Raw genomic sequence first — 27776 nt, forward strand, 5'->3', positions numbered from 1 at the left:
ATTATTATTCCTCACATTTAAAGTTTAAAACATAAGAAATTAAAAATTTGTGACATTTTCGATAAATAGGAAATGAAAGTCTTAGATTATTAACTTTTAGGTTAAAATAAATATGAAGAAATACGATTTTTATTTAAGATACGGTGGTATTGATATATTTGAAGCGTAACAAACAAGCACATGAGAAAATTGTCTATAATATTAACAATTAAACAAATAAAACTCAGGCTATTCTACCCTATTTTCACATCACTTGTCTTTTTTGTCCATGTGCAGTAACATCTGAAACTTATTCATTTGTGAGGACATACTATGTGAAAATATATGTGAAGAAATAAAAGTCTTATTTAACAATGTAAAAGAGTTAATTAAAAATCTACAGATATTTGTATCATCAAGTGGGTTTGGAAAATCTCTGAAAACATAGATTCCAATACACAAATGAAAACTGATCTCCTTGAAGTAGCTTAAATGATAAGTGAAGCATGGTAACAAATCACACCACAGATGATCACTAATTATTTTTGTAAAGCAGGTTTTAGTCAATCAAGAAAGTGACTGAAATCATTCAAGAAGAACCTATAGTGATGTCAGTTCCAGAATGGTGGGTTAATATAGCAGCTGACATCACTTATGACTCCTACATAAATGTTTACAATAAAGTTGCAATTTGTGGACAACTTACAGACACAGAAATTGTTGAAGAGTGAGGAATAGTTATGGAATCTTTGATAAAGATGAAAATGAACCTATTTATACAAAACACATCCCTATGCCAACAACTGTAGAAGCTGTGGACATTTTAGAAAAAGCATGATGATTTGTAGAAGCTTAAACAAATATTATGGATCACACCTTTCTTTCTCTGGGTTTTATAAAAAAAAACCCTGAGAATGGAAGATGAGATCCATAATATTTATATCATGTAAAAACAAGCAAAAAGAAACAAATAAAAGTTAAATTTTTTTCAAATAAAATACAGTATTGCAATTGTGTTTTCTTTTGTTTGTTTTCTTTACAATCATAGAATGACTAAACATCAACAATAATAATTCAAACCAAAAGTGAATCACTGGAAAAAGCAAAAAGAAAGTGAACAACACATCATACATGATATTGTTTCTGGTAAATTTTATCATTTTAAGAATTGCTCAAAGTTTGGAACTGTGAAACTTTTAAGCGAGCAGAAAAATTTTGCCACCAATCACTTCGCAGGGATCACTCTGGAAAATTTTAAAATATTGCCAACCATTCACGTGTTTTAAATTTTTATTCACCACTTCAAATAATTTACTTAATAATTTTAAATTATTAAGTTTTACCACCAGTTTTACTTATTAATTAATGCATGCCTGACAGCCTTAGCAGTTTGGCATCTGGAAAGTAAAAGTAACACATTAAGTTATCACTTACAAGGAGAGGGCTAGACATTTGGGTCTCTGATTCTAATGAAATTTGGTGAGCACATAGCCTGAAGCACAACATCTAGTACAAATAGGACAAACTTCTCAAGCATTTCCCTAAAATGGGTCTCTGAAACTTCAGTGTTTAGCTTATAAATCTTTGAAAGTTTCACTTGTCTGAGCAGTAATATAGATATGTGGAAACACTGAGTTAGAATTGCTTCATGCATAAGTGCAAGGAAAACCAAAACACATCATGGCAGAAAATGATATCATGGAATTATTACAATCTGAAATTGGCATTTTGAAAAGGAGTGGTGTGAGTGGGATCAGCAACATCGAGAGCTGCTGAAAAAGCAGAATTTAATGCAAGAAACAATCAAGGAACTGCAGACACAGAGAAATGACATCGAGAAGCTTAATAAATTACTACAAAGTGACCAGGCTGAATTACAAAATAAATGCAAAGATGCAGAGAAGAATTCTGAGGCATTTTTGCAGAAAATGAATATCCAAAAAGATGAAGTTATCCATTGCCAAAAACAGCTGCTTGATTGCAAAGATTGCCTCCTTGTGGTCAAAGAACAGCTTAGCCAGAAACTCACAACCTTGTAACAAGTGAAAAATCAACTGGCTGTTGTCACTGAAAGGAGTAGCATGATGCATCTGAGAAGTGCATTGGAATGTTTTGAAAAATCAAAACACATCTGTCAGCAGAAAGACCAAAAGGGGAACAGTGGCAAGATGTTTTCTTTTTTGGAAAAGAAATAAAAAACTAGGAATATCATCCAACATGAGGGACTCGATGCTACATTTGTGAAAGATGCATGTGTCTTTGATTAGGACACCAAATAAAAATATATGCAAATGGTATAAAATTGGGAAAAACTTGGAAATTGAAAATGATGAATTTGATGAAGATGAAAAAGCATTATCATCTGCAATTTGGAAGCTGTCCCCTCTGAAAAGGAAAGTTTATTAAGAAAGAAGTTTCTAGATAGTTATGAATGCAATATACTGTAATTAATTAATTCTGAGCTAACTAAAGCATTGTAAAGAATATTTTGTGTCTGTGACACAGACAAAATTGCATTATTTGTAGGATGTATAGATTTTCATTATGTGATATTTTCAATATTTTAATTTACAATTCAGATTGATTCACAAAAGAAACTTGAGCAACTCCTGTAAAATTTTTAAATTGTTAATCTGTCACTAGTAAAATTTACATGTGGATATGATACTAGACACTGGAGCTAGACAATGTAGGTTCAAACCTTCGGAATTTTAGTTGCATTGTTTCTTTTTATGTGTAACATTCTTTTATTATTTTACTTCATTATTATTCCTCACATTTAAAGTTTAAAACATAAGAAATTAAAAATTTGTGACATTTTCGATAAATAGGAAATGAAAGTCTTAGATTATTAACTCTTAGGTTAAAATAAATATGAAGAAATACGATTTTTATTTAAGATACGGTGGTATTGATATATTTGAAGCATAACAAACAAGCACATGAGAAAATTGTCTATAATATTAACAATTAAACAAATAAAACTCAGGCTATTCTACCCTATTTTCACATCACTTGTCTTTTTTGTCCATGTGCAGTAACATCTGAAACTTATTCATTTGTGAGGACATACTATGTGAAAATATATGTGAAGAAATAAAAGTCTTATTTAACAATGTAAAAGAGTTAATTAAAAATCTACAGAGGTTTGTTTTTGCTAAAAGAAAATGATATCATAATTTAAAAATTCTTGTTTTATAAACTTTAAATATGAGGAATATTAATAGTAATAATAATGCTGATTATGCAGTAAACTAATAGAGTTACACACAAAAAAAAACTACAAAACTAAACTAAAATTCTAAAGTTTCATTGTCTAGCTCCAGTGCCTAGCACTTGTCTGAGCAGTAATAGACAAGTGGATATTTCAAAGACATAAGCTAAACACTAAATTTTCAGAGGCCCACTTTTGAGAAATGCTTGAGAAGTGGGTCCTATTATTTGCACAAAGAAATGTTTGTGCTTAAGGCTACATACTCACCAAGTTTTGTTTGAATCAGAGTCCCGAACGTATGGCCCTCTCCTTGTTAACAATAGGAATCATTCTTGAATAATTTTTTAATGAATATTTCTGAACACATTTGATCATAATGTTTAAACAGTATTTTACAAGTTCTGTCATGTCAAAATTTTTGTTTTAGTCTACTGAAAATGGATCAAAGTGAAAAAAGTCACCCCAAAATATTCCCCAAATTTTCTGTCAGTTGATAAAAAATCCCCAATCTGGAAACACTGAGAGGCATTGCACAAAACTGCCTTTGGTTCTCAACATCACTTTCTATTTTTCTGCACGAACTTACCACACGATGTCATCAAATCACTAGGTGCAAGATGCACGGCCCTCCCATTGCACAAATGCTGCTTTTCCTGAAGTGTTATTTGTGATTTAATTTTATGCTGAATGTTGAAGCAGATTAGGGTTCTTATCACCACTTTAATAAAAATATCACCAAGTGGTGATTATGGCACTATGTAGTATGACCCTTGCATTGTCATTTGTTGTCAGGTATTTCTAATGGTTTTTAAGATGGTTACAAAATCATCACACAACAGATAGACATCAAAATTAGCATATTCTTCAATTCACACCTTTTAAAATTTCTCATACCCAACATCTTTCATTTTTGTAACAAATATACAACAGTGGTTAAAAACAAAACATAACAGACAATGTTTCCCTCTTGCTTGTAAATGACTGGTTGCTCAAAATTTGCATTCGATTTTCACTATTTGCTCAGGTGTTAAGCTTAACAAGAAACTGGGATAATACAGATACAGTATACTTACTTTGAATTTTGGATAATTTGAATTAACCAAGTTTTAATGCTAATGATAACTTGTTCAAAATCAGAATTGTCTGCATTCTTCCACTCTTATCATTTTTATATTCAATCATCTGACTCAAGTAACATCAGCTGCAATTATTCATTGTCCATCTCAATGTCAGTTCAATATGCAATATTCTCCATTTTCAGACAGAAAACAAAAAATAAAAAAATAATAAACTAATAGGTTGCAGTATCATTAGTGTTGAGAAAGACAGGCAGTTTGTCTAACAAAAAGTAACTAATGAAGCAATGCTAGCTAATCAATTTTGCCAGTCCCTTAAGAGTAGCTACTGAAAATTGTTAAATTTTATGTCATTTCAAAACAGATATTTAAAAAATTATTCTGAATGTATCTGAGATCAGCTGTAATTGCCAAAGGATTAATTAGATATAGACCTGTTTCAAAATATATATAGATAGCCCTCAGTTTATGCCGCACTTCCATTCCTACAAAAGCCGGCACAAATTGAATCAGCGTAAAATGAACCCATATTTACAGTGAGGTATAGGGTTAGGTTCTACTTAAGTGAAAAATAAGCAAATAATTTTGTTTATTAATACAATATAATACAAAATACATATAAATTTAATTTTTAAAATGTATTTTATCATAAAATAAAGTGAAATATTTTTATTAAAAAATTTTAGTTTCGGATCACTTACATTTTTCGGAAAAAAGTATCCATCTTTAATTGTTTACATTTTTGTTTTATTTCATTAAGAATTTCAGAATATGGTCAAATGGATGTGATGATGCTCCCAATCATTGCCTAACTCACAAAGTTCATCTGTCAAACTTTCCACAGTTGAAAGATACGCTTTAGATTGGCGGTTTTCATAACTCTTGGTGTTTCTTCTTCATTGTTCTTCTGTAGCTCTATGTTGGGTCTGCAGCTCATTCAAATCAAATGGTTTGTGGAACATTTTCTATTGATCTAGATCTGACCAATCCCAACGAGCCACAATTCTACCATGACACGTGTTGTTGTAGTGGACACGTGTCTTGCTAGGATTGGTCAAATCTGGACAAAACCTAGTCAAATCTAGCATAGGAAAAATCAGGGAATTACACAGTGAAACAGCAAATTGTGCAGCAGCATTATTGTGAATCGGCGTAAACCAAGGGCTACCTGTATATTAAACAAGTTTCATTCCATTCAACTTATAATAAATAAAATTCTTCATGTCTTTGTAAAACCAAATTAAAGAAACAACATTCAAATGACATGACAACTAACCGCCTTAATAACAAGTAAATAAAGAGCAGATTTAAAATGACAATTTAAACAATAAACAAAATTTTACCAGATTCTGATAAAGTACAACTAAAAATAAATATCTCACAATTTTTAACAAATTATTTCAATTTTTAGATAAGAGATTATAAAAAATATTTTACAATATTTTTTGTAAATATTCATAAACAGAGAAATTCTAGCACTATTACTTTCCAAGCACTTTGGAGAAAAATTTTAAATTTCTTTGTTGCAAACTCAGTTTTCTTTTTTATCTTCTTTTATTCCAGTTAACTGCTCCAATTGACTCTGAAAATTGATTTAAAAAATTATTTTATAATGAAATAAGATCTTAAAGTTAATTATTATAGCCAAAGATTCTCCTGCTAGTCCAGGAATTTTTAAATTATAAAATATATTTTATTATTATTATCTGATAAAAATTACATTAATAAATCTCATAAGACCTCTTAAGTTTATAATCATATGGTAAAACCTTATATTGAATGGCAGACATTAACAATTCTCAAAACTAATTCTTTCTAGAAAGAAGATATTACTTTTATCTAATATATAATAGAACTATTTAGTGATATACAGGTATCCCTCGTATAACATGACTTCTGGATTTGCTCTAACACAGTTTTGGAAATCCTCTGTACAAAATTTCACAATTTTAAGTGTAAACTCTGTTATCTGATCATTTTTTATTTAAGTAAGCATGTGGTTTGTCCAAAATTTGCTCATGGATTTTAGAATATTGAAATTTTCAACTTTGTTTTGTGCCTTATGTCAGGTTTAGTTTTAATGAAAACTGATAGTAGAATTTTTTTCCCCTTGTCCTTGCTTTCCTATTAATCAGGTGTCATTATTGTTGCTTTCAGACTTTAGCCTTTAATCTATAAAAACAAAACACAATGACAGTCTTTGTATTTAGTAAATTTAAAGTTTTTTTTTTAACTGCAGGTACAGTACATAATCATTTGTAAAAATGAATGAAATACAGTGGTATCTCGATACTCAAACTGTTCCAAACTGGAAAAATTCAAATTTAATTTTTTTTTTTTTTTTTTCAAATTTGAAATATTGCTCTGTACTCGACTGAACAAATGTGACCTACAAGAACAAATTTTCAACTGAACATTTTTATTTTGTCATCCATAGAAAATTATAATAAAAATAAAAAAAATGAAGAGGTTGCTGATACTTCTGATCAAGATCACCAATAAAGCTCAGAAGATGGCAATACATTGAAAAAAGAAAACAACCTCATTTAAATTAAAATTTAATTAAAAGTATTGTATTGTGTATTAGTATTGTGATTGTTAATTAATTATTGATTGGAAATAATATATTGATTGCTTTAATAAACATATTTCTCTTATTAGCAAAAAATAATAATATACTTTTTGTTAACTTCTGGAACATAACCCTATGTTTTGCATTGGTCCTTTGTTTTGTATAGCACTTTTTCAGAACATATCTGCTGTGTTATATGAGGAATACCTGTACTTTCGATAATTTTATTACAGATCATTTATTTATATTTTGAAATATTATCAAGACATACATTTTGTAAGTCATTCTGACATATTTGTCAGAAGTGATTTACTAAATGTAAATAGTAAACATTTATAATAGCATCAATGTGTATTTTTATAGAAGTTTATTACTGAAATAGTGTGCTTCAGTCACTTGGAGTGCATATCATTGTAAAAACTAAAAATCATTGCATCAGGTCATGCATTGGTTCTGCATTCATGTTTAGAAGACAACAAAGATTTAAGTATTAAAAAGAAATAGTTTTATCAATGTTTTAACCATAGAATATTTAAAAAAAATCAATTTAAGTTAATTATGAAATCTACAAAATGTATGAATTTTTTAAAAATGATTCTATGTATTTGCATTTAACATTAACAAAGTTTTAACTATTTTTACCTGTGTTTCATTATATTCTTCTAGTAAACGATCGTATTCTCGAGAAAGTCCTTTGGATTGCTCTCTAATTGCATCTAAATCTATTTTTGCTAAATTCAGTTCTAAAAATAACAAAAAATTATTTATTAAATTATTTTGTGCTAATAACACATCTACAGGTAATAATATCAATTTTTCAACTTTATTCACTTCTATCAATTTTCAGAGTCAAATTTTAAAATATTAAAGGAATATATTGTGCTTAATTTGCATATTTTGAATATTGTGATAATAAATTTCAAATTTTCATATGCTTAATAATGTTTTACAAAAAAAAAAAAAATACCAATAGAAAACAAATTCATTGGTTTAATATTTATTACTGTTAGAAAGTTGTGAATGTGACCTTTGTCCTTGTAATCGTTATGCCCTCTCCTCTGCTATGTGAGGCGTGAGTTGAGTTATGTAAACTCTGTCAAGAGAAGTGGTACTTGGGTTTTGACTTTAGTTGGTCTTAAATGTGTGTTGTGCTCTAACATACATTTCTTTTTAGTCCTCTCATTCTTTGTCTTACCTCGACACCACCCTTCATCATATCCATATTCTGACAATTACATTAATGGAAAAGTTATTTTGCCAATATAAAAGTATTTAAATTCAGTTATATAACTGCCTTTAAATACTTATAATATGCAATTTTATAACCCAGAATTTCATTAAGAATAACTCAAAATAAGAATATTTCATAAAATTACACATCAATATAAGCAAACCTAAATTGTAACAATTATAAGTCTTATGCTGAATTAGAAAACAATGACTTGCTCAATTTTGTCCATTACAAGGGAGCCTTATTAGCATTGGTAGGAAATGAAAATGCTTTGATATGAATAACACAAAATTATGAGGACCAGATCAAACACATTCCTTACAGTAATAGAAGGATATTTTATGCAAAATCATTTGTCAAATAGCTTTTGTTTTAATAGTTGATTTTTTCAAAATATCACTTATGGTAGCTGCTATTTCGTTGCGAATTTCTCTCTTTAATCCGATCAAATCAGTTCGGTAGACTATCATATACAGCTGTATATGATAGTCTACCGAACTGATTTGATCGGATTAAAGAGAGAAATTCGCAACGAAATAGCAGCTACCATAAGTGATATTTTGAAAAAATCAACTATTAAAACAAAAGCTATTTGACAAATGATTTTGCATAAAATATCCTTCTATTACTGTAAGGAATGTGTTTGATCTGGTCCTCATAATTTTGTGTTATTCATATCAAAGCATTTTCATTTCCTACCAATGCTAATAAGGCTCCCTTGTAATGGACAAAATTGAGCAAGTCATTGTTTTCTAATTCAGCATAAGACTTATAATTGTTACAATTTAGGTTTGATTATATTGATGTGTAATTTTATGAAATATATGAAATATTCTTATTTTGAGTTATTCTTAATGAAATTCTGGGTTATAAAATTGCATATTATAAGTATTTAAATGCAGTTATATAACTGAATTTAAATACTTTTATATTGGCAAAATAACTTTTCCATTAATGTAATTGTCAGAATATGGATATGATGAAGGGTGGTGTCGAGGTAAGACAAAGAATGAGAGGACTAAAAAGAAATGTATGTTAGAGCACAACACACATTTAAGACCAACTAAAGTCAAAACCCAAGTACCACTTCTCTTGACAGAGTTTACATAACTCAACTCACGCCTCACATAGCAGAGGAGAGGGCATAACGATTACAAGGACAAAGGTCACATTCACAACTTTCTAACAGTAATAAATATTAAACCAATGAATTTGTTTTCTATTGGTATTTTTTTTTTTTGTAAAACATTATTAAGCATATGAAAATTTGAAATTTATTATCACAATATTCAAAATATGCAAATTAAGCACAATATACAGTCGACCCCCCTATAATTACGGTCCCTATAGTTACGATTCCTATAAAACTACGAAAAAATTGCTACCGNATTTTTTTTTAAATTTTATTATTATTAAAATTTATATTGTTTAAGAAAAATCATAGATTCTTTACTTTTTTTATTAATATTAAAGAGGAATACTAAATTAATTATAAAAATTATAACTAAAGTACTGAAGTATCATGTTACACAATCAAATTATAAGCAATTACAAGGTCAAAAAATTTTTTAACAAATGAAATTTATATACAGTATATCTTACATTGAAAGTAATTTTTACCTTTTACGAAAAGAAAAAAGAAAGTGAAATTATACGCATAAATAGATACTGTTGTAGAAAACATTTTAAACTATGTGAAGCATGCAAGCATTTAATTATTGTTACTTTCTTACAATGCATATGCAGATTGTACACTGGTGCAGGTGCCCCCAATTTGGTAAACTCTAGGCCCTAGCTATATCACATTTTTCACTAAAATAAAAACAAGTTACATTTCAGTAAAAGAGTAAATCACTTTTGCTTTGCCTCCCTGCCTAATCTGCCAATCCCTGCAAGCATACTTTACTGTGTTTCATATGTTTTCTGCTTAGAAAGACCCAAAAGTCAGCTACATTTATTCTATAAGGAATGCCTAATTTTACAATCCATTAGATTAATCTTTTCTAACATGTCTAGTGCTCCACATGAAACATGCAAGTCATTGGGAGTCTCATCCCTTTCCACTTTTCCAAGAACTCCAGTAACAATATTGCTTAAAAACTGGGTATATGTAAGGGCTGGTTTACACAATATGACTACTGTTGACAGTTTGCTGCTTGAAACAGCAACATACATGGATTTGCCTCATTTGAACAAACTTGTGACTTATTGGCACACTTGGTTCAAGTTGCAATGGTGTCACTGAAAATCTAATGTATCAGATTTTTTGCTCCTTGTTGCATTGTCAAACAAATCAAAGATAAAACTCTGAATTACAAGGATGGTAAGAATATGATCCATGTTGGATCAAGTTCTTACCACTCTTGAGAGAAATGAATGCACATGTGAGCATGTCCTTGTGCATGCTCACAAGTCAGAACAATTTTAAAGTTGTTTTCCAGTGCATCATGTAAACATCTGAAATTGCTGACAAATATAAATGTATTTTTGGGTGTGACAAAATGTTTGTAACAGTTACATCTTGTAAAGCAGCCTTAAAAATGTGTTCACTCTTTAACCTGTCAGACTAATCAGACTGATTCTGTCATGTTTCCATAGCGATCATTGTCAATTATCCAACTAGTNTATATATATATATATATATATAATGTAAATCATATCTAAGAAAATATTAAAGACAGCAAAAATATTATTTATGATTTTCTAATATAATAATAGTACTGAATGGGGAAATTTTTGCTCCTGGCCAGACTTTTACTATTAAATATTTGAGTCATTCAGGTTGAATACTTGAAATATCAAATTATGATAAATTTTTTGAGAAGTAAGTTAAAAAAGATGCATCACATTTAAATCAAAATTTGTTTTTTACTTATGATGAGTTGCTAGTGCTTAATAAGCACAGTATATAAAATATGAAAATTTTCTTAAAAGGCGTATGTAGCTACTGTTTTATTTTTTTTTTAAGATCAGCTGAGTAATCATATTTTTCTGAAAAACAAATAATTACTAAGAAATGTGACACCATCAATTGAGAAAAAAAAATCAAATAAACTAACATTTATTGAAAAAACTAAGTCAATAATTAACAATGTAAAACTGAAGTTCAAAATTTTGTCAAGTCTAAAGGGAAAGGGTGACATAGTTTAATAAGTATTTTCATCTACACAAAAGTCTTAATCCAATTCAAGACTATTTTTTTATTTTTTTTAAATTAAAACTTGACCAAATTCTAACAATTTAATAAGCATTTCGTAGATTACAATATAAAGTATATTAATTGCAATAATAATAAGTCAACTATTTTATTGTCATCTTATAATAAATGTTTATGAAAACCTATTAACTTACCATCTTTAGTTTTTTTCAATTCTTCTTTTAAATTACATATCTCTTTCTCTTGTTCTTCTAACTGTAAATTTCCTTCATTATCTGCACTTTCTTTTTTACTTGTAGTTACTAATTCTCTCTTTAAAAAAAATTAAATATCTATATATATTTAACATACTTAAATATGCTTTTGAAACTCAATGATATAATAGAAAATTGAAAGTTTAAAAATAAATATTTTATGTAAATACAGAAATTTTACATAAGTAAAATGAAATAAAATTTGTGAAGATTTATGTATCAGAAAACTAACGAAACTAAACTAAACTAAAAAAGAAAAAAATGAATTGACTTATCTTCCCTCACCCCTATATTTTGTCACACAAATTGTTATGATTTAGCATTAAACAAAATTTTATTATTAAAAACTGCAGATATTCTTTAATAATTAATACAGTTTATTTTAAATTTAAGTGTTTAAATATGCTTCATTTGTATAATTACTAATATTGTATCCCTGAGGCATTAAAAGAAATGGATTAAAATAATTTTTATACTTGAATCCTCAAAAATTTTTGGGTTGACTCAGATATTCAAAGCCTCATCTATCACCATCCCACTATCCCTATTGTTGGCCTGGCCAATTACATGATAGATGTGATTGACAAAAACCTCTTAACATCAGCAAATCAGAGAAATGAATTAAAATTAAAACAAAAAAAACTGACTCATCAAAAAACAAAATTCCAAAATCTGCAATTATGTAGATATATTCAATTGTTGATCTAATACCTAGTAAATCAAGTTGGTAGATAACTTCTGATGTCTAAGTGACAAAAATTATTTTTATAAATAAAAATCATAATTCACAATGTAACAAATTGTATTACAATGACATGATATATAAGATAACAACAGTGAATGCAGAGTAGTGCAAACATAGCTTTGGGGAAAGACAAAAACATTTGACTGGCATTCAGAAGCCAGTGCAGCAATACAAGTGTGTCACCCTGCAGGGAGTGTGTGTAGAAAAGTGATATGGCCATTTGTACACAATTATTGGTTTTAAAGACATAAAATTGTTTTTGCCTTTACTTTTTGATTCACCCTCATAGAATTCAAAACTAATTCATTTTGAAAATAAATCTAAAAATTTTAATAGTTTAAACATGTTTATTTTGATTTTTCAATTTATCAAAATAATATTTTATACTGTGTATTATGTGATGACAAATTTTTTTTCCTATGGAATTTTGTTTTTTATTTTATAAAATTTAATATAAAATTATTACATATCTTAGTACAGATATTAATAATATTAATATATATATTAGTACAGATTAACATAACATCTTACTCTTTCATTTTCTTTCATTAACTTTTCTGCTCTCTCTGTTGCACTTTGTGCTTGTTTCATTGAAGCTTCACAGCAAGCTATTAAGTTTGCTTGGGCTGAAATTAATGTGACAAGTCTACGAATAACTCTAAAAGAAAAAAAACATTAAACATAATTGTTATAATGATATTTTTAATAATATTTTGAAATAATACAATTCAACTTTTCATATTTATTTTCTTAATGATACAATAGTTTTAAAAGAATTTAAATAAATTAGTAAAACATTTATTTTATTTCAAACCACAAAAACTTAATATTTATTACAGTGAATTTTAAAACAGAAATAACAGATTCTGCTAAACAACTATAAAGCAATAGATGAAATTTATAATTTATTGTATAAGTGTGTGGTGTTACACAACACCATTTTTATTTTTTTTTGTAATGGTTTGTCCACAGTAGAAGTAGCCACCCTTACTTTTCATTGAGGGGTACTTAAGGGTGTTCCCCTTTGTTTCTTTCTATTCTTTTGTGTGTGTGATTGACGAGCAGAGAGTGAAGAGGTCAAGCAAGCAAGGACTATGAAAGTGAACTGTGTAGAATTTTATTTTTATCTGTGTACATCCAAGTTTTGGGAAAGACTCTTCCGAATGAACTGTCTCAGGATTTTTCTATTGTTTGAATTCAACATTGAAATAGTTAGTTTTTTTTTGGTGCTAAAAAGAAAAGCGGGAAAATTTTGTAATTTGAACTCCACATACTTAATATTGTAGCCCTTTATTTTTTTGTAGAAATTAAATTGGATTCCCCTAGTCTGGTATTACAGGGAATTATTATAAGTGCAACATAATTGACATTCACATTCACATGATATTCTGACTCAATTTTTTGACAGCAATGGTAACACAAAAGTTAAATGAAAAATTATGTTTTTTTCTTAATTGAGAAAGATCATATGCAGATTTCTATACTTTCTCTAGATCATACTGTTAATTGTCTTTGTCTTGATAATTGATCATTCTTGCCTGAAGTAAAAACATTTTTTGAAATTGTTTTAGGTAATTTAAAAAACAGCAGTTAGTAAAGTACAGGATGATTATAATTAAAGTTTTTCTATTCAGAACTCTGAATATTCCATTCTGCTTATTAGCTGTAACTAATAAGCAGAATGGAACTAAAATCTGTACATGTACTATTCAAGGGATAGGAAGAAGGATTTTGAGAAGTTTACTTCCAAAAACTGTCAATGAGGAAAATATAAGGAAAAGAGAGAAAAATAAGTAATGTTGTTATAATTAATAATTACATTGAGAATAGTAAGATCATATGTGCTTAAAAAATTGAAAACTGTTATGGGGGTTCTGAAATATTTATCAAATTATAGAGTTTAAATTCAAACTTTATTAATATTTTGTATAAAATAAAACTTCTATAACAAAAATCCCAAAGAATTATACTGAAAACATTGGTCAATATATCTCCTTCAGACTCATCCCAACCATAATGACATATTATGCAACATTTTGAAATCACCTGTGGAAGAACAAAACTTCTTCCCAAATATGGACTAAACTCAAGATGAAAGTCATCAATGCTGAAAGGCTGAAAAAATGATGAAAGTGGAAAAAGAGACACAGTAGAGGAAGAGATAGTTTAGGGGAGATGTAACACTGACAACATGCAGGTAGAAGACATCAAGGAAGCAGTGCATGACCCATCCAGTTATATCCGTCTGTACATATTGAGCCCCTAGGCTTTCAGGTGTTTTGGTTTCTCTTCTAGCACTTCAATCTTTCACTCCACTACAGCTCACAGCTTGATCCTGATATGGTAGGTACTAGACCATAGTACTGTACTTAGCTCTATTTTTGTATATTTTACAAAACAGTATTGGTCCTTTCATTTTTTTTAATCTTCCTATATCCTAGACACATGCCCTGAATCCAGCAAACCATCCTCCATTCCATTGACCATCTTCATTGATATTCAGCAAAGCCATCAAGGAGACTCACTGAGATTTGTAGAATTTTGTTCATTTTGTAAAAAAAGGTATTTGTAAACTCTAACTCTCTCTCTCTTTCTCATGTGTTTACAGAAATTGAATTAATCTTCCATTTAATTAGAGAAAATAAATAGATTGTTGAATTGTATTCTTAGCCACTCTGTCAAGACCCACATAACATCCACCTTTCAAACATTTCACCTTTATGTGGTTCAATTAGACAAACAACTCAGGCCAAAAGAAATTGCCTCATAATAAAATGGAATGAACCTCAATGTATTTATAAATAAATATAAAACTGTTAAACTAATAATAAATATTTAGTTTTTTGAACAAATAGCTGAATGCTAAATAAAAATACAGAACATTGCATCTATATTGTTAACTGTTTAATTCATATGTCAATAATGAATAGGCTGTACTTTATTCATGTAGATTATGAAAAAGTTGTCAAATAACTCTAGATTTAATTCAAAGAAATAAAAGTACTTACAACCAAAGAAATAATGCAAATCCTGCAATGTAGTAATTTCTTTGCGATCTGAATAATTTCATACTGACTTGAATTTCAGCTTCTAAATGTGAATGACCTTCAGTATGAGCTTGTTCCTTTGTAGCTGTATATTTTCTCATTTCTCGGATTGAATCTATGAGTTATATTAACATTTTAAATTTAATTCAGAAATATGAATTAATTTACTTAAAAATTTATAAAAATAATTTATACTTAAAAAAAACATACCCAGAAAGAACAATACCAAAATACCAATAAATACAAGGAAATACAAATTTGCTTGATTAGCTATACTCTGACATATTCTTGATTTGAAAAACCTGTGCCATCTACAAGGAAAAATTAGACATTAAATTAATTAGTTATTATTATTCTTTACAGTATATTAGAAATTCTACAATGATGAAAATAATAGGTAAATTTGTTTCATTAATTTTGGAAGCATTTAATGAATTTATTTGCTAAATATATAGCTTAAAATATATTATTTTAAAAATTTTATTTGATAATATATGCTTAAAAACTATAAAGATAAAATATTTAAACATTATAAGCAACAAAAAATTAAATCTACTTAATGTAATTAAATACATTATTTGTTTGCACAGGAGACTGGTAAGCAATATTATACAATTATTTGAAATTTTTATCTTAAAAAAATTTCTTGAAAATATCTTAAAAAAATTCAACAGAATAATAATTTAGATTTTAATGTTTAAATTTTATAGATATTCAAATCTTAAAAAACAAATATTAAAGTCTATTTTCTACTTCATAATTTTATTAAAATTTTGAAACAGCAGTATGTAAAAATTTAATTACATTTACAACAGTCTATAAAAATGGATTAATAAAATCTCTATGAAGATGGAGTTTGAGACAACAGTTTTAATTACAATAATCTTAATTTACTTTTATTTTATTTTACACTCCTCAAAAGTGAAATTGCAAGACCATGAAGGAATGTACTGTACATAGCCACATGCACATTGCATGACCAGTAGAGGTGACAGAAAAATGCAAATTATTAAAAGAACAAAGATATGCAACAGACATTTGTTTATTCAGTAACGAATATTGCTCCATGGGCAGCTTGTTATTGTTACTGAGATATTATCTTAAATGCACTTTAAAATATTTTAGAATTATGACAATTATATTTTGAATTTCTTACCTTAATGGTGAAATGAAAGGCAATAACAAGATAATTACAATGGCTATTTCAGAATAAAGAAATACGGCAACCAATGTCCACTGAAGACTCATTTTCATAAAATTTATGCAAATTACTATTTTCCTGTAAAATATATGTAAACAAATTGTTAGTTTTTTAAACATGTAATAATGATGATTAACACACAATATTTAATAAGATAATAAATTAAACTTTGCAATAGCAAATAAAAGCTCTTCTTAACTACAACAGTCATCAAATAGTGAATAATCAAAATTTTAGGAGATTTTCATAATTTTAATTACTGACTCAATGTTTTTCAAATGTTATGATGACTAGCAAATATCCTAGAAATTATTGATATTCTAGATATTTTTAAGATATTGTTTTTGAATCATTTGTTTATATCATAGTTGCCAACCCTCTGTCTTTCATGCTAAAAATCCACCTCTGGAAGCAGTTGTCAGCCCATCAGCCTGAGCTAGAATACTTAATTTTTTGAGATAACATAACACTTTTAAAACACTGTCTTTGCAAACATGTATTTATGGCCAATACTAAAACTCCCACTGTCCAACATTAGCATTTTATTCATGTTCAAAGTTGCTGTATGCATACAAGAATTTCAATGCAAGCTTTAAATTTCTAATTAAATTATGAAAATTAATTTTTTCTAAAATGTTGTTGCATATGAAATTTTGTCTCAAAGTGTGATGGATATATGAGAACTCCATGATACAAGAAAGCTGATTTGAAAGTTCTTGTAAATCTAAGTCAAATACCAAAATCACTGTCTAGGTTATATAGATTATGAGGAATCATTATTTTTGTGTAATTTTTTCTATACATAATTAACTTTTCATATAACAGTAGATATAGTATAGTATGTTATACAGGAGAATGTACTATTACAGTAGAGCTTCGTTTATCCGAATCAATTGGGGACTGGAGTTGTTTGGATAACTTATTTTTCGGATAACCGATTATGTACAAAAATATATATTAATATATTTTATTGAAGAGGCAGAGGAAAGTATGCCATGTTGAAATTGTTGTGTATCGCTTTGCGTTGAATTTTTGTCGATGTTAAGCCTAACAAACTTTTTAAAATAATAATCGTGACTATTGTATCGTTAAAAATTATTTTTTTATTTTGTACAAACAAAATAAATATATTGAAAAATATAAAAACCAAAAGAAATATACTTTAGAAGTTGATCTAGTATCAAAAACGTTCAATTCAGCACCACACACAGTCCTCAGAAAAACACCACACAAAAGTGCCAGTGCTACCAGCTAAAAAACACACACCAACAAAAAAATATTGGAGTAGCCCAAGATATAGCCAAAGATTGCAGCGCCATAGCACTAGCGGAAATTTAAATTTGCCAACTGGAATTCTTTCGGATAACCAACTTTTGGATAAACGACGCTCTACTGTACTCTGTATTTACATTCTACTACTAGCAATCAGTCTAGTAGAAAAAGTCAATATTATAAACCTATTATTGTGATAAAGAGAATGAAAATTTAATAAATATTTAAAAGTGCTGCAAATCTTCAATCTTTCTATAAACTTTTTTTTTATTTCTCAGCATTTACATTCCAAAATCAGCCTTTCCTAGCTATCATCAGCCTCATTTATAATCTAAGGTTGTCAAGGATGTTATATCTAGTGAAAATTTGGTTAAATGTTCAAAAATGATTGTCGATCTCTAATCTAGGCTAACTGAAACCAGGATAGTCAACCATCCTGATATGGTCAGGATAATTCCAATTTACAACTACTAGTATATGTCTTGCATCACAAATTTGTAAATTGTCTCACAATGAGATTTTTGTTGTGATTAAATTTTCAATTTTGTATACAAAAACCTCCACCACTATAAAATTCAGCCAAGTGTATCACTGTGATTAACTTGGCAACAATGCACCCTGATGACTGTGTAATTAGGCATAAACTGTATTTTCAGGCTTGCACTGCAATCAATTGTTTACTACAGAAGTATGATTCTCTACAATCCACTTCAAATGTAAACTAAAGCATACTCTGTAAAATCAAACTTTAGAATAAATCACTTTAGCCAAATTATTGAAATGGAAAAAGAAAATTTGTTATTAAGAGAGTTAAATAATAATGTTGAACTAAATAAAAGTTGCAGGTAATATAAACTGCATTTGAATCCTTCTAAAGAGAAAGATTGCTCTTATTTCATTTGCCACACAACTTTTTGATATTTAATTTTTACATTATTTTGCTACTATTAATGTTTATAATATAAATGTTTACGAAATTATGCATTCCTTTAAAGTAACATACTCTTATTTTTTTAGTCATTTTTTTTATGAAAAACTGTTGGTAATATATATTAGTTATAATAAAAATCAAATAGTAATTTTATGCTTTCATTAACTTTATCCTCACATTTTGATTGTCCCACATTGGCATTTTAGAAGTATGGCTAACTATACGAGGCAGACTCAAACATTTTTGAGAGGCCATTTTGCCCTAAAATAGGATGACCAATTTTTTTTTTGGCAAATCCAGGACACATGTCAATTGTCACTTTTTAGGGTACACAGTATCAGCCTACATGTATAAGTACAGTCAAATGAATACTGAACATACCCATGACTGAGACCTAAACATCTTAATTTTGATTGAGCTTGTTCATTTTAATCAAATAGCTCTCCTTCAATAAGGTTTATAGTGTGAGGCCTGAGTGATACTTGAGCTCATGTGTTAAAAATTTAATAAAAGTGTCAAATCAGGGGATTGGGCTTTGATTCTAACACTTGTAGAAACTGAAAGAAAAACCTAAATAAAATTGGGAAAGAATAAAATTATTAATCAAGAGGGGAAAAAGTTTTTAAAAAACCTTAAAAGGAGATCTAGCCCAGAGACTGTGTGTCAGACTTACAAGAATTTGAAACAATTAAATACAAGCAGGAGTTAAGATGTGATTAATTTCCCTTGATCAAATAAAACAGTGTCAAATTTGATTCTTCGTAGCCCGAAATGGTCTGTTATCTATCTGGATACAAGAAATTGACCAATAGGAAAGCTATAGATTCAGTGAAAAGAATCCTTTAAAAGTCTGAATCTCAAGGACAAAGGCATACTTTCCTCTGCCTCCTGTTGTGAAGTAGGAATGAAGACAAGGCATCTGCCTTGTCTTCATTCCTAATGTCACCATCCTGCCTTGAACTGTTCTGGTTTTCAACATTTAATCACCATTTTTCTCAACACCCATAGAAGAATCTTGACTGACTACCTTGGGCCATCCATCGACTCTACAATCCAGCTCCAACAGTTGACGAGATGCACTATAGATTGTAAGATTTAGCATAAATAAACGGGTTTATTTGTCACTGCAGCTATCTGCCTCACTTTCCTTCACCCCACATACAATAAATTCTGACATTTGGTTATCCCCAATTCGGCAACCTCACAATAGCTATTTACTTTTAGTGCTTTTTTTAGCTATATTTTTTGTTTGCATTTTAAAATTTGGCTCCTTTTTGGCATTTCCTAAAAAACTGTTTACTTCATAAAAAATTACCTTCAAACCTGAAGACATTGGACACATCCTCTGGTTGAAAAATTGGCAACAAAAATATTACAGTAACCATGAGGAAACAAAAAAATGGGGACAAGTCTCCTTTCTGGGGACAAAACCAGTGTTGCTTTCTTGTTGGTGACAGAGGGTCAAAACAGAGACTGGCTCTGGAAATTGGGGATGGCTGGTCACCCTACCTAAGACGTAGAACATATTTTTCTCTATAAATAAAATTAAGTTGTCAGCAATTTCTGGTGTAATTTACACTGCAAATCAACACATTTATTGTAAATTTTAAATTATTCACATGTTCACCTCCAAGAACTTAGAAATTTGCAATACTTTGAAAATTCCTACCAGACACCAGATATAAGACTAAAAGCAAGCCAAGAAAAAGTGGGATATGTCAGGTCATTCTGTAGACCAGAATGACTATGATAAAATTTGGAACCTTTGGTCAAACATGACAGGTTCCTTCATGTATGAGTAAAAATAAAAAGCTCCTTTATTCAAAGTATAATGATGTTTTGCCCACTGGTCCTCTCTGCAGATTTCTCTGAATATAAATATTTTAATTTGACTCACCCTATACATAATGATGATTTAGAATTTATAAAATATAATTATTTTGATACATTAAGTTGTTTTCTAAACAAAGAAGTGTTATATTCATATATACAGTAGATCCCCCTATAAAACCGTTTCCTATAGTTATGATTCCTATAAAAATTGTGGCATTATCCGTAAACAACGGTAAAAATAACTCCTATAATACGTAAAACGTCATCGGGCAGCCGAACTACTTACCTGCTGTCCGTAGCGCCACGCTACGGAGAGATTTCTATCGTCTGGACAGTATTATATAAATTATATATAAATTAGGTACTGTACATATAATTATATATTAATTATATATAAATTAGGTACTGTATATATAATTATATATTAACTTAATTTATTGTAACTTTATTATAATTAAATATATATTTTTCGCCGTCTAGCGTCACGCTACGGCGAGTTAGGCGACCTATCGTCTGTTTAGTACTGTAATTTTATACATTTCTTGTGAAAGAAACATTTCTTATTTAACGGCCATAAAAATTATTTATATTAATGATGTCTCCAAAGGTCAACGAAGTTTTCGCAGAAAAATAATATCAGAAATCGCGGCCGCAATTTGATGCGCTGTTCCGCGACGAAACCAAGCTTTAGCAACGAGCGTAGTCAAAGGGTACACACTCGGTAAGTAATCCTACAATTTTTTGTTTATAACGTAGTTTATACGGATTATTTTAAAAAAAATATACGTATTTTGGAAATGTTGAGTCGAATTAGTCTAGAATCGATTAATTTTATGAAAGAAAACCTTTCAAACAGCCGTAGTCCGTAAACTATGATTCCTACAAAATTGATTCATAAAGAACGGAACGTATCTACCGTCTTATAGGGGGATCTACTGTATATATATAAATGTTCATAAAATAGTTTTAACATCAGATTTGACCTGAAATTATTTTATATATACTATATCAGAAACAATGCTGTAAATTAAAATCAAAACACATTAAAATCAAACACAATTACCTTTTCTAACTAAAAATCAAGTAAAAAAATTAAAGAGAAAATGAAGTCTACAGTCTACAATAAAAAGTATAAATGAAGTTTAACAACTATCTAGGTAAGTTAAACGTAAGTTAGACAAGGTAAGTTAAATGTAAAATATATTGAATGAATTTTTAACAGAGTGAATGCATTAAAAATTTGGAGAACATGTTAAACATTTAATCAGCATTTGGAAAATTTTGAGGCAAATGCAATGTGTTAATTAAAATCATCATTAGTGTTTAATGGATTAATAACAAATAACAAATTAATTCCCTCTAGAAGTGTTAAGAATTTTTATTAAATTCTACAGAGAATAAAACAATGATATAATATACATTTTTTATAAATTTACTTTATTGAATAAATTCTTATTCAATAAAGTAAATATCTTATAAATAAAATGTATAAAAAATAATCAATAAAAATATTTTACAAACATTAACATTGCTTTAAAGAGTCTGATTCTAAAAAGAAAAATCAATCAAAAGAGCTCATTTGAAATATGCTTCCATTTATATGGTTGGTTCAATAGAAACCAATTTGGTCCATGTAAACACTGTCGCAACTGCCAACACCATGATGCCATGTAACATGTAGGTTACAATGCCTTCTAAGCAAGTGTACTAGCATTGTTGTGGTTCATGGCACAATGAACATATTACAGCCAGAGAAAGATGGCATCCAAGACTAACCAGCATGCTGTAATTCAGTTTTTGAGTGCAGAAGGCTGCCAGCCTGTTGAGATTTATTGCTGAATGCAAGTCATATATGATGATGCATGTATTTTGATGACAACAATAACAGATTACAACAGAGTTCTGGATTGGCAGACAATAAGCCACAGCCTGGACCTGCAACAACAGCAAAAATGAACATAAATTTTGAACTGATACAAGAAAACTGTTGTGTGAGCATTAAAGTTCACTGCAATGCAATTAGTTATCAGCATTGGATTGGTTTACTCCATTGTTTATGATCTCAGATTCAATAAGATTTGCTTACAATGGGTTCTACAAGAACCAAGTACAGATCAAAAGGCAGTACAGAAGGATTTGTTGATACAGAACATGCAACATTATCACCATGAAGGAAACTAATTTCTATGCAGAACTGTAGTTGATGAAGAAACATGGTATCATCAATGTGAGCCAGAATCCCAAATATTGAGTCTACAGTGGAGACATTCAGAGTTACCTGGTGCAAAAAGAGTGAAAAGTCAACTGTCGGTCAAAGAAGGTTATGCCGACATTCTTTTTTGGTCCTGAAGGACTATTACTAGTGGTATTTCAGCAGGCAGGTTAACCATTAACACTTGATTGCTTGCTCAAAACAATTAAGATATTCTAGTAAACTGGGTCATGGTGTCATTCTACTTCACAACAATACCCATGAACATACAGCTATCACCACCAAGACCAAACTGAAAACATGCATCGAGAACAGCTTGACTACCCTTCTATATAGTACTGACCTCTCTCCCCTTATGACTTCCACATCCTTGGACAGTTGGGGAGTGGGAAAAACTCAAAGGTTGTACTTTTCAGTCAGATGGAAAAGTAAAAGACACTGGGACTTTTCAATCACCAGTCAACATGCTTCTTCCAGGAAAGAATTTTTCATGAGGTAAATCAGGGGGATTCATGCCTTAATGCTGGTGTAGATTATGTATAATTGTCATCAATACAGACAAAATTTCTTAATGACAATTAGTTTTCTATTCAATCATCCATAAATATTGTTGAAATTTCTATACTTATCTAGAATTCAGGACTGTGGAGTCATGTAAAAATCTACCGACTCCAACTCCCTTTCATATACATAACAAGTTGGTAAGTAAAAGGGAGTCAGCGGATTTTTTGACGACTCTGACTCTGACTAAAACACCAAAACTCCATGACTCCGACTCCACAGAACCTACTAGAATTTCAATTATATGATGTTTAGATATCAATTATAAAATATGTATTTCATTCAAGAAATATATATTCACATAATGTATACATAATTTTATATTATTTCATTAAAGTTAAAAAATATTATGAATATACACAAGCTATTTAATTAACATTAGTTTTTTTAGGATTTTTTAAAATTTTCAAACTTTGGCTATCTTTATATTATCATTGGGACTTATCTTTCAAATAAGGCAGTCATCTACAATTTTATCGCGTTTACAGTTTTATTATTTTTTTCCACTAATATTACATCTCTTTTTACTTCTAATAATTGTTTGTTTTGAAAAGATAGAAGTAATAATTATAATTTCAATTGTCTTTTCAGATCAAATGAACTTCCATCCTATTTTGATTTAATAATTCAGAAAATCTAAAACACAAATGGCTACATTATCTGAGGATAAAGTATTAATACAAAGTGTACAAAATAAACAAATTACATCATAAAGTAAAATATGCAAAATCATTTTATTATTCACAACCTCTCAGCATTTTTTTTAAGTAAACATTTACACTGCTAACAATGTCAGCCAGTACTTTGTTTTCACCCAGTACATCTGGACACATAATTTAATGTCATTGTTAAACCTATTCATATTCAGAGCAATGAATTCTATTGAATTTAATTAATAAGCTGGGTCCATTTTATAAAAAAGTACTACAGGGCTTTAAAAGTTGTCCAATATCATCTTATTTATTACAGAAAAATGTAAAAATGTAATGCCATTTGTTAGTTCATACAATAAATTGAATTAAAAATTAAAATTTTATTTTTTGCTAGGATTTTTGTTAGAAATCGCTTAAATAAAAGCGATCTTATAGAAGTTAAAGCTTATTTATAAGTCAATAAAAATAAAAATAAACGTGGGGAAAATTTATATTAGATACAGACAAACCTCTGAACGAAGGCCACCGAAGAGTAAATAAGAAAAAGGGCCGTTGTTTGGAGGTTATTTTGTATGTATTTAAAACAGAGACGTTAACAAAAAAGCTTTATGTTGTCAAAGAGTAAAATAATTTAAACCATTTTTTTCTTTTAAAAATTAAAGATTTTCTGGAAATATTCCAATATTAACTAACTTGATTTTAATTACCTTTCAAAATATTTAAAACAACATTATTAAATTTACATAGACTAGTAAAGCGTTTGTTAAACTTTAAATCTATAAAAAAAAAAAANCGGAATTTGCAATTTGATAGAAATAACCCTCCTTCGATACTTCACTAAGATTCTCAACATTAGTTGTTAGTATAAAAACAAAAAACCGCATCTAAAATAGTACAGTAGAAGAGGTTCTTAAGGTTAAGCCTTAATCCTCTCCCTCTACCCCACGGGGGAATTTTGAAAAATCCCTTCTTAGTGTGCATTTTCATGATGTACCCTGTGTACCAAATTTCACCTCTTTAGGTTCAGTGGTTTGCTCTGGATGATGATGAATTAGTCAGGACATGTAATTTTATATATCACAAGTTCGGACATGTGCACTGCGTACCTCGCTGACCATGCGACTGTGCCGCACAGTTACCTATCTCATATACGTATGCATCTTGCCCCTCACCACCCACTGACACCAAAAATATAACGCTTACCTAGATGATATCTTTTAATTTATATGAATGTTTAACGGAATAATATACAGCCTATATCCACCCTGAAGGTCCATTCTAAATATTGGTGAAAGAATTTTTGAAATCAGATGAGTAGTTTCAGAGATTACCTCCTACATTCAAACTTACAAACTTTATCTCTTTATAATATTAGTATAGATTTTTGGTACCTTATTGTGATATTAAGAATAAATTTTAGTAATCTTCTATGTTAACAGACAGCAATTTTAAGAAAATTATACTACTCTTCAAACATGAAATATATAAAATATATCATTAAAACTTTATGCTTAGAAGTACTTATTTAGAATAGATTAACACTTTTGACACTTTGTTGTGTACATTATTAATTTTTCTTACTTAATTACTCTAAGTAAATATTATATATATATATTTACTAGTCTCAACAATAACAATTTATTTTAAAATACTTGTATATCTTATTCTATCAAAAGTATTATATTTGCTGTGTGCTAAAAGTAATTTCATTAATAAAAAATAAAAATAACAACAAGATATAGTTCTTTCAAGATATAGATTTATCTGAATCAAAGAAGAAGAATTATAAGTCTCCATTCATTTTATAGTATCTTTTAATATTATAATGGTGTTTATTCATTCTTTAACAGGTGAAGTATGCTGCCAAGTAAGGAGGAATGAACTTCAATTATTTTTATAATTAGGATCCTCAGTATGAAGTCACTGAAAAGTTTAACAGTCTTTTAAATGCTGAAAACTTTGCACCGAGAGTCCTCATAATCATAAAAACTCAAATCAGTTTCTCCTTATTCAATGCTGCGCTTTACCCACGAAAGATTAACCAAATATCGATATATCTCTTACAAGAACATACTGTATTTTATATGCAGTTACATTTAGTTTAATTAGTTTTATTTTTATATCAGTATACTGATACAGTAATACTTCGATTTTTGTTGACTTTGGTTATCTTCAGTTTCAGTTTTCTTCAAATTTTTTTTCACAAAAAATTTGCCTCATTTTTCGTTGGTTGCCTCAAATTTTGTTGGCTTGCCCATGTGACCTCATTGCTAAGTTTGCGAAAACAAAGGGTGACCCATGTGTTTTTCTGCTCAGTTTGGCCTTGTTTCTTGTTGTGTGAACATTACTCCGTGTGTCTAGCCAAACAATTCCTCTATGATAGCAGGATGGTTGAGCAGTCAAGGTGGCAGCCTACCGCTCTGGAGGATCCAGGATCGAATGCAGAAGGGGAAAAAAATCCCTAGGAATTTTTTGTGAAGTGGTCCATCCAGATATGTTGGGCCTGTCCATCATCACCCGGCTGCCCTGGCCGAATCCATAATGGGCTTGCTAAAAGAGACCTTCTTAGTACCCACAAGGCAGAGAGAGTTTAAAAAAAGCCAAACAATTCCATTCCTTTTTTCCTTTTAGCTCCATCATGGGACAAATGAAAGTTTCCAGAGCCAGCAGCCCTTCAAATGCCATGTTAAATGTTCATTTATTCTTTACATTAGTATTTTATATTCATTTTATATTAATTTCTTATTGTTTTTAGTATTACAACACTATATTCATTCTCTATAAAATGTATTTTTGGTATGTTTATTTTGGAGTGTCTAGAATGAATTAATTGGATTAACATTGATTCATATGGAAATAATTGCCTCGGTTTTCATCAGTTTCGGATTTGCTGATTGTTTTTGGACGAATTATCGACAAAAACCAAGGTATCACTGTATATCAAAGTAGTGATAGTAAATATCGGATAAATTATTATAAAATTTATCAGATAGTAACTAACTGTTTAAAATAAAATCATTGAATTAATTCATTTCTCATTCAGAAAACTTTTAATTTACTATTCATTAAAAATAAATATTTTGTCTCAAAAATGTATATACTGCATCTTCCAAAAGTATTAATCAAATTACTATTAAAATATAATTTCATCTTCTACAGAAATAAAAAACATCTGATGTAAGATCCCTTCTAAATCAATTTCTTGACATGACACAGTATACAAGTACTTTATAAAAACAAAATTAAAATTATAAATTGTATTAATTGTTTGTAAACTATATTATAATGATAGAAAATCTATCGATAAGTATAATTTTAAAAATGTCAAACGGAAAAATGCCAGTTAAATTTGATTTAATACGCTAAACTGATAAGTTAATTCGTACTTACGTGATTTCTGCTTGTACTTCCGTCCATAAGCAGACACCAAGTGACTACTGGCTGACTCAATCTAGTGTAATGCATCGTTTTCGGATTACTTTCCAACATTTCTAATTTTGTTTCCAAAGGAATTCTTATTTTTAATTTTGCTGTAAAAGTCTAACAGTAATCCAAGATAAATAAACGATTACCAATGATTTTATATTACATTTAAAATAAAACAAACTATATAAAAATTTTACTTATTTGCTTAATATAATTTATTCGATCTATTTCATTGTCTGAAATATTTTAATATTTGTTATTAAAATTCTAATTATAAAAATATTGTCATCGGTAGAGAAAACGTGTTAATTGAATGTAAAACAAAGAGAAATTTTAATTTTTCTACATAGGACAGTATCTAGCGACCGAATGGCCGAGCGGATAGAGTGGCATCCCATCGTTCTGAGGGAAC

General features: G+C 29.0%; 1 protein-coding gene across 1 annotated transcript; it reads right to left on the reverse strand.

Moving 5' to 3' along the window:
- Positions 1-4922: 4922 nt before the first annotated feature.
- Positions 4923-27486, reverse strand: LOC111615270 (B-cell receptor-associated protein 31-like). The gene is made up of 8 exons (XM_023356681.1): positions 27329-27486; positions 16432-16554; positions 15486-15586; positions 15237-15390; positions 12760-12886; positions 11424-11541; positions 7484-7584; positions 4923-5851 (listed from the first exon to the last, which is right to left on the reverse strand). The coding sequence occupies exons 2-8, from the start codon at positions 16527-16529 to the stop codon at positions 5801-5803; spliced, it is 750 nt and encodes a 249-aa protein (XP_023212449.1). The 5' UTR covers positions 16530-16554; positions 27329-27486; the 3' UTR covers positions 4923-5800.
- Between the last annotated feature and the right edge of the window lie 290 nt (positions 27487-27776).

The sequence above is a fragment of the Centruroides sculpturatus genome, unplaced genomic scaffold, assembly GCF_000671375.1.
Source record: "Centruroides sculpturatus isolate CEXI.00-Female unplaced genomic scaffold, Cexi_2.0 scaffold2359, whole genome shotgun sequence".
NCBI lineage: Eukaryota > Metazoa > Arthropoda > Arachnida > Scorpiones > Buthidae > Centruroides > Centruroides sculpturatus.

Excerpts from the sequence above, each read along its gene's own strand:
- LOC111615270 (XM_023356681.1), bottom strand. The coding sequence starts at position 16,529 with ATGAAAATGAGTCTTCAGTGGACATTGGTTGCCGTATTTCTTTATTCT. Across the intron at positions 15,587-16,431 it reads CCTTTCATTTCACCATTAAG|ATGGCACAGGTTTTTCAAAT; the intron begins GTAAGAAATTCA and ends TTTTCCTTGTAG. Across the intron at positions 12,887-15,236 it reads TTTGCATTATTTCTTTGGTT|AGTTATTCGTAGACTTGTCA; the intron begins GTAAGTACTTTT and ends TTTTTCTTTTAG.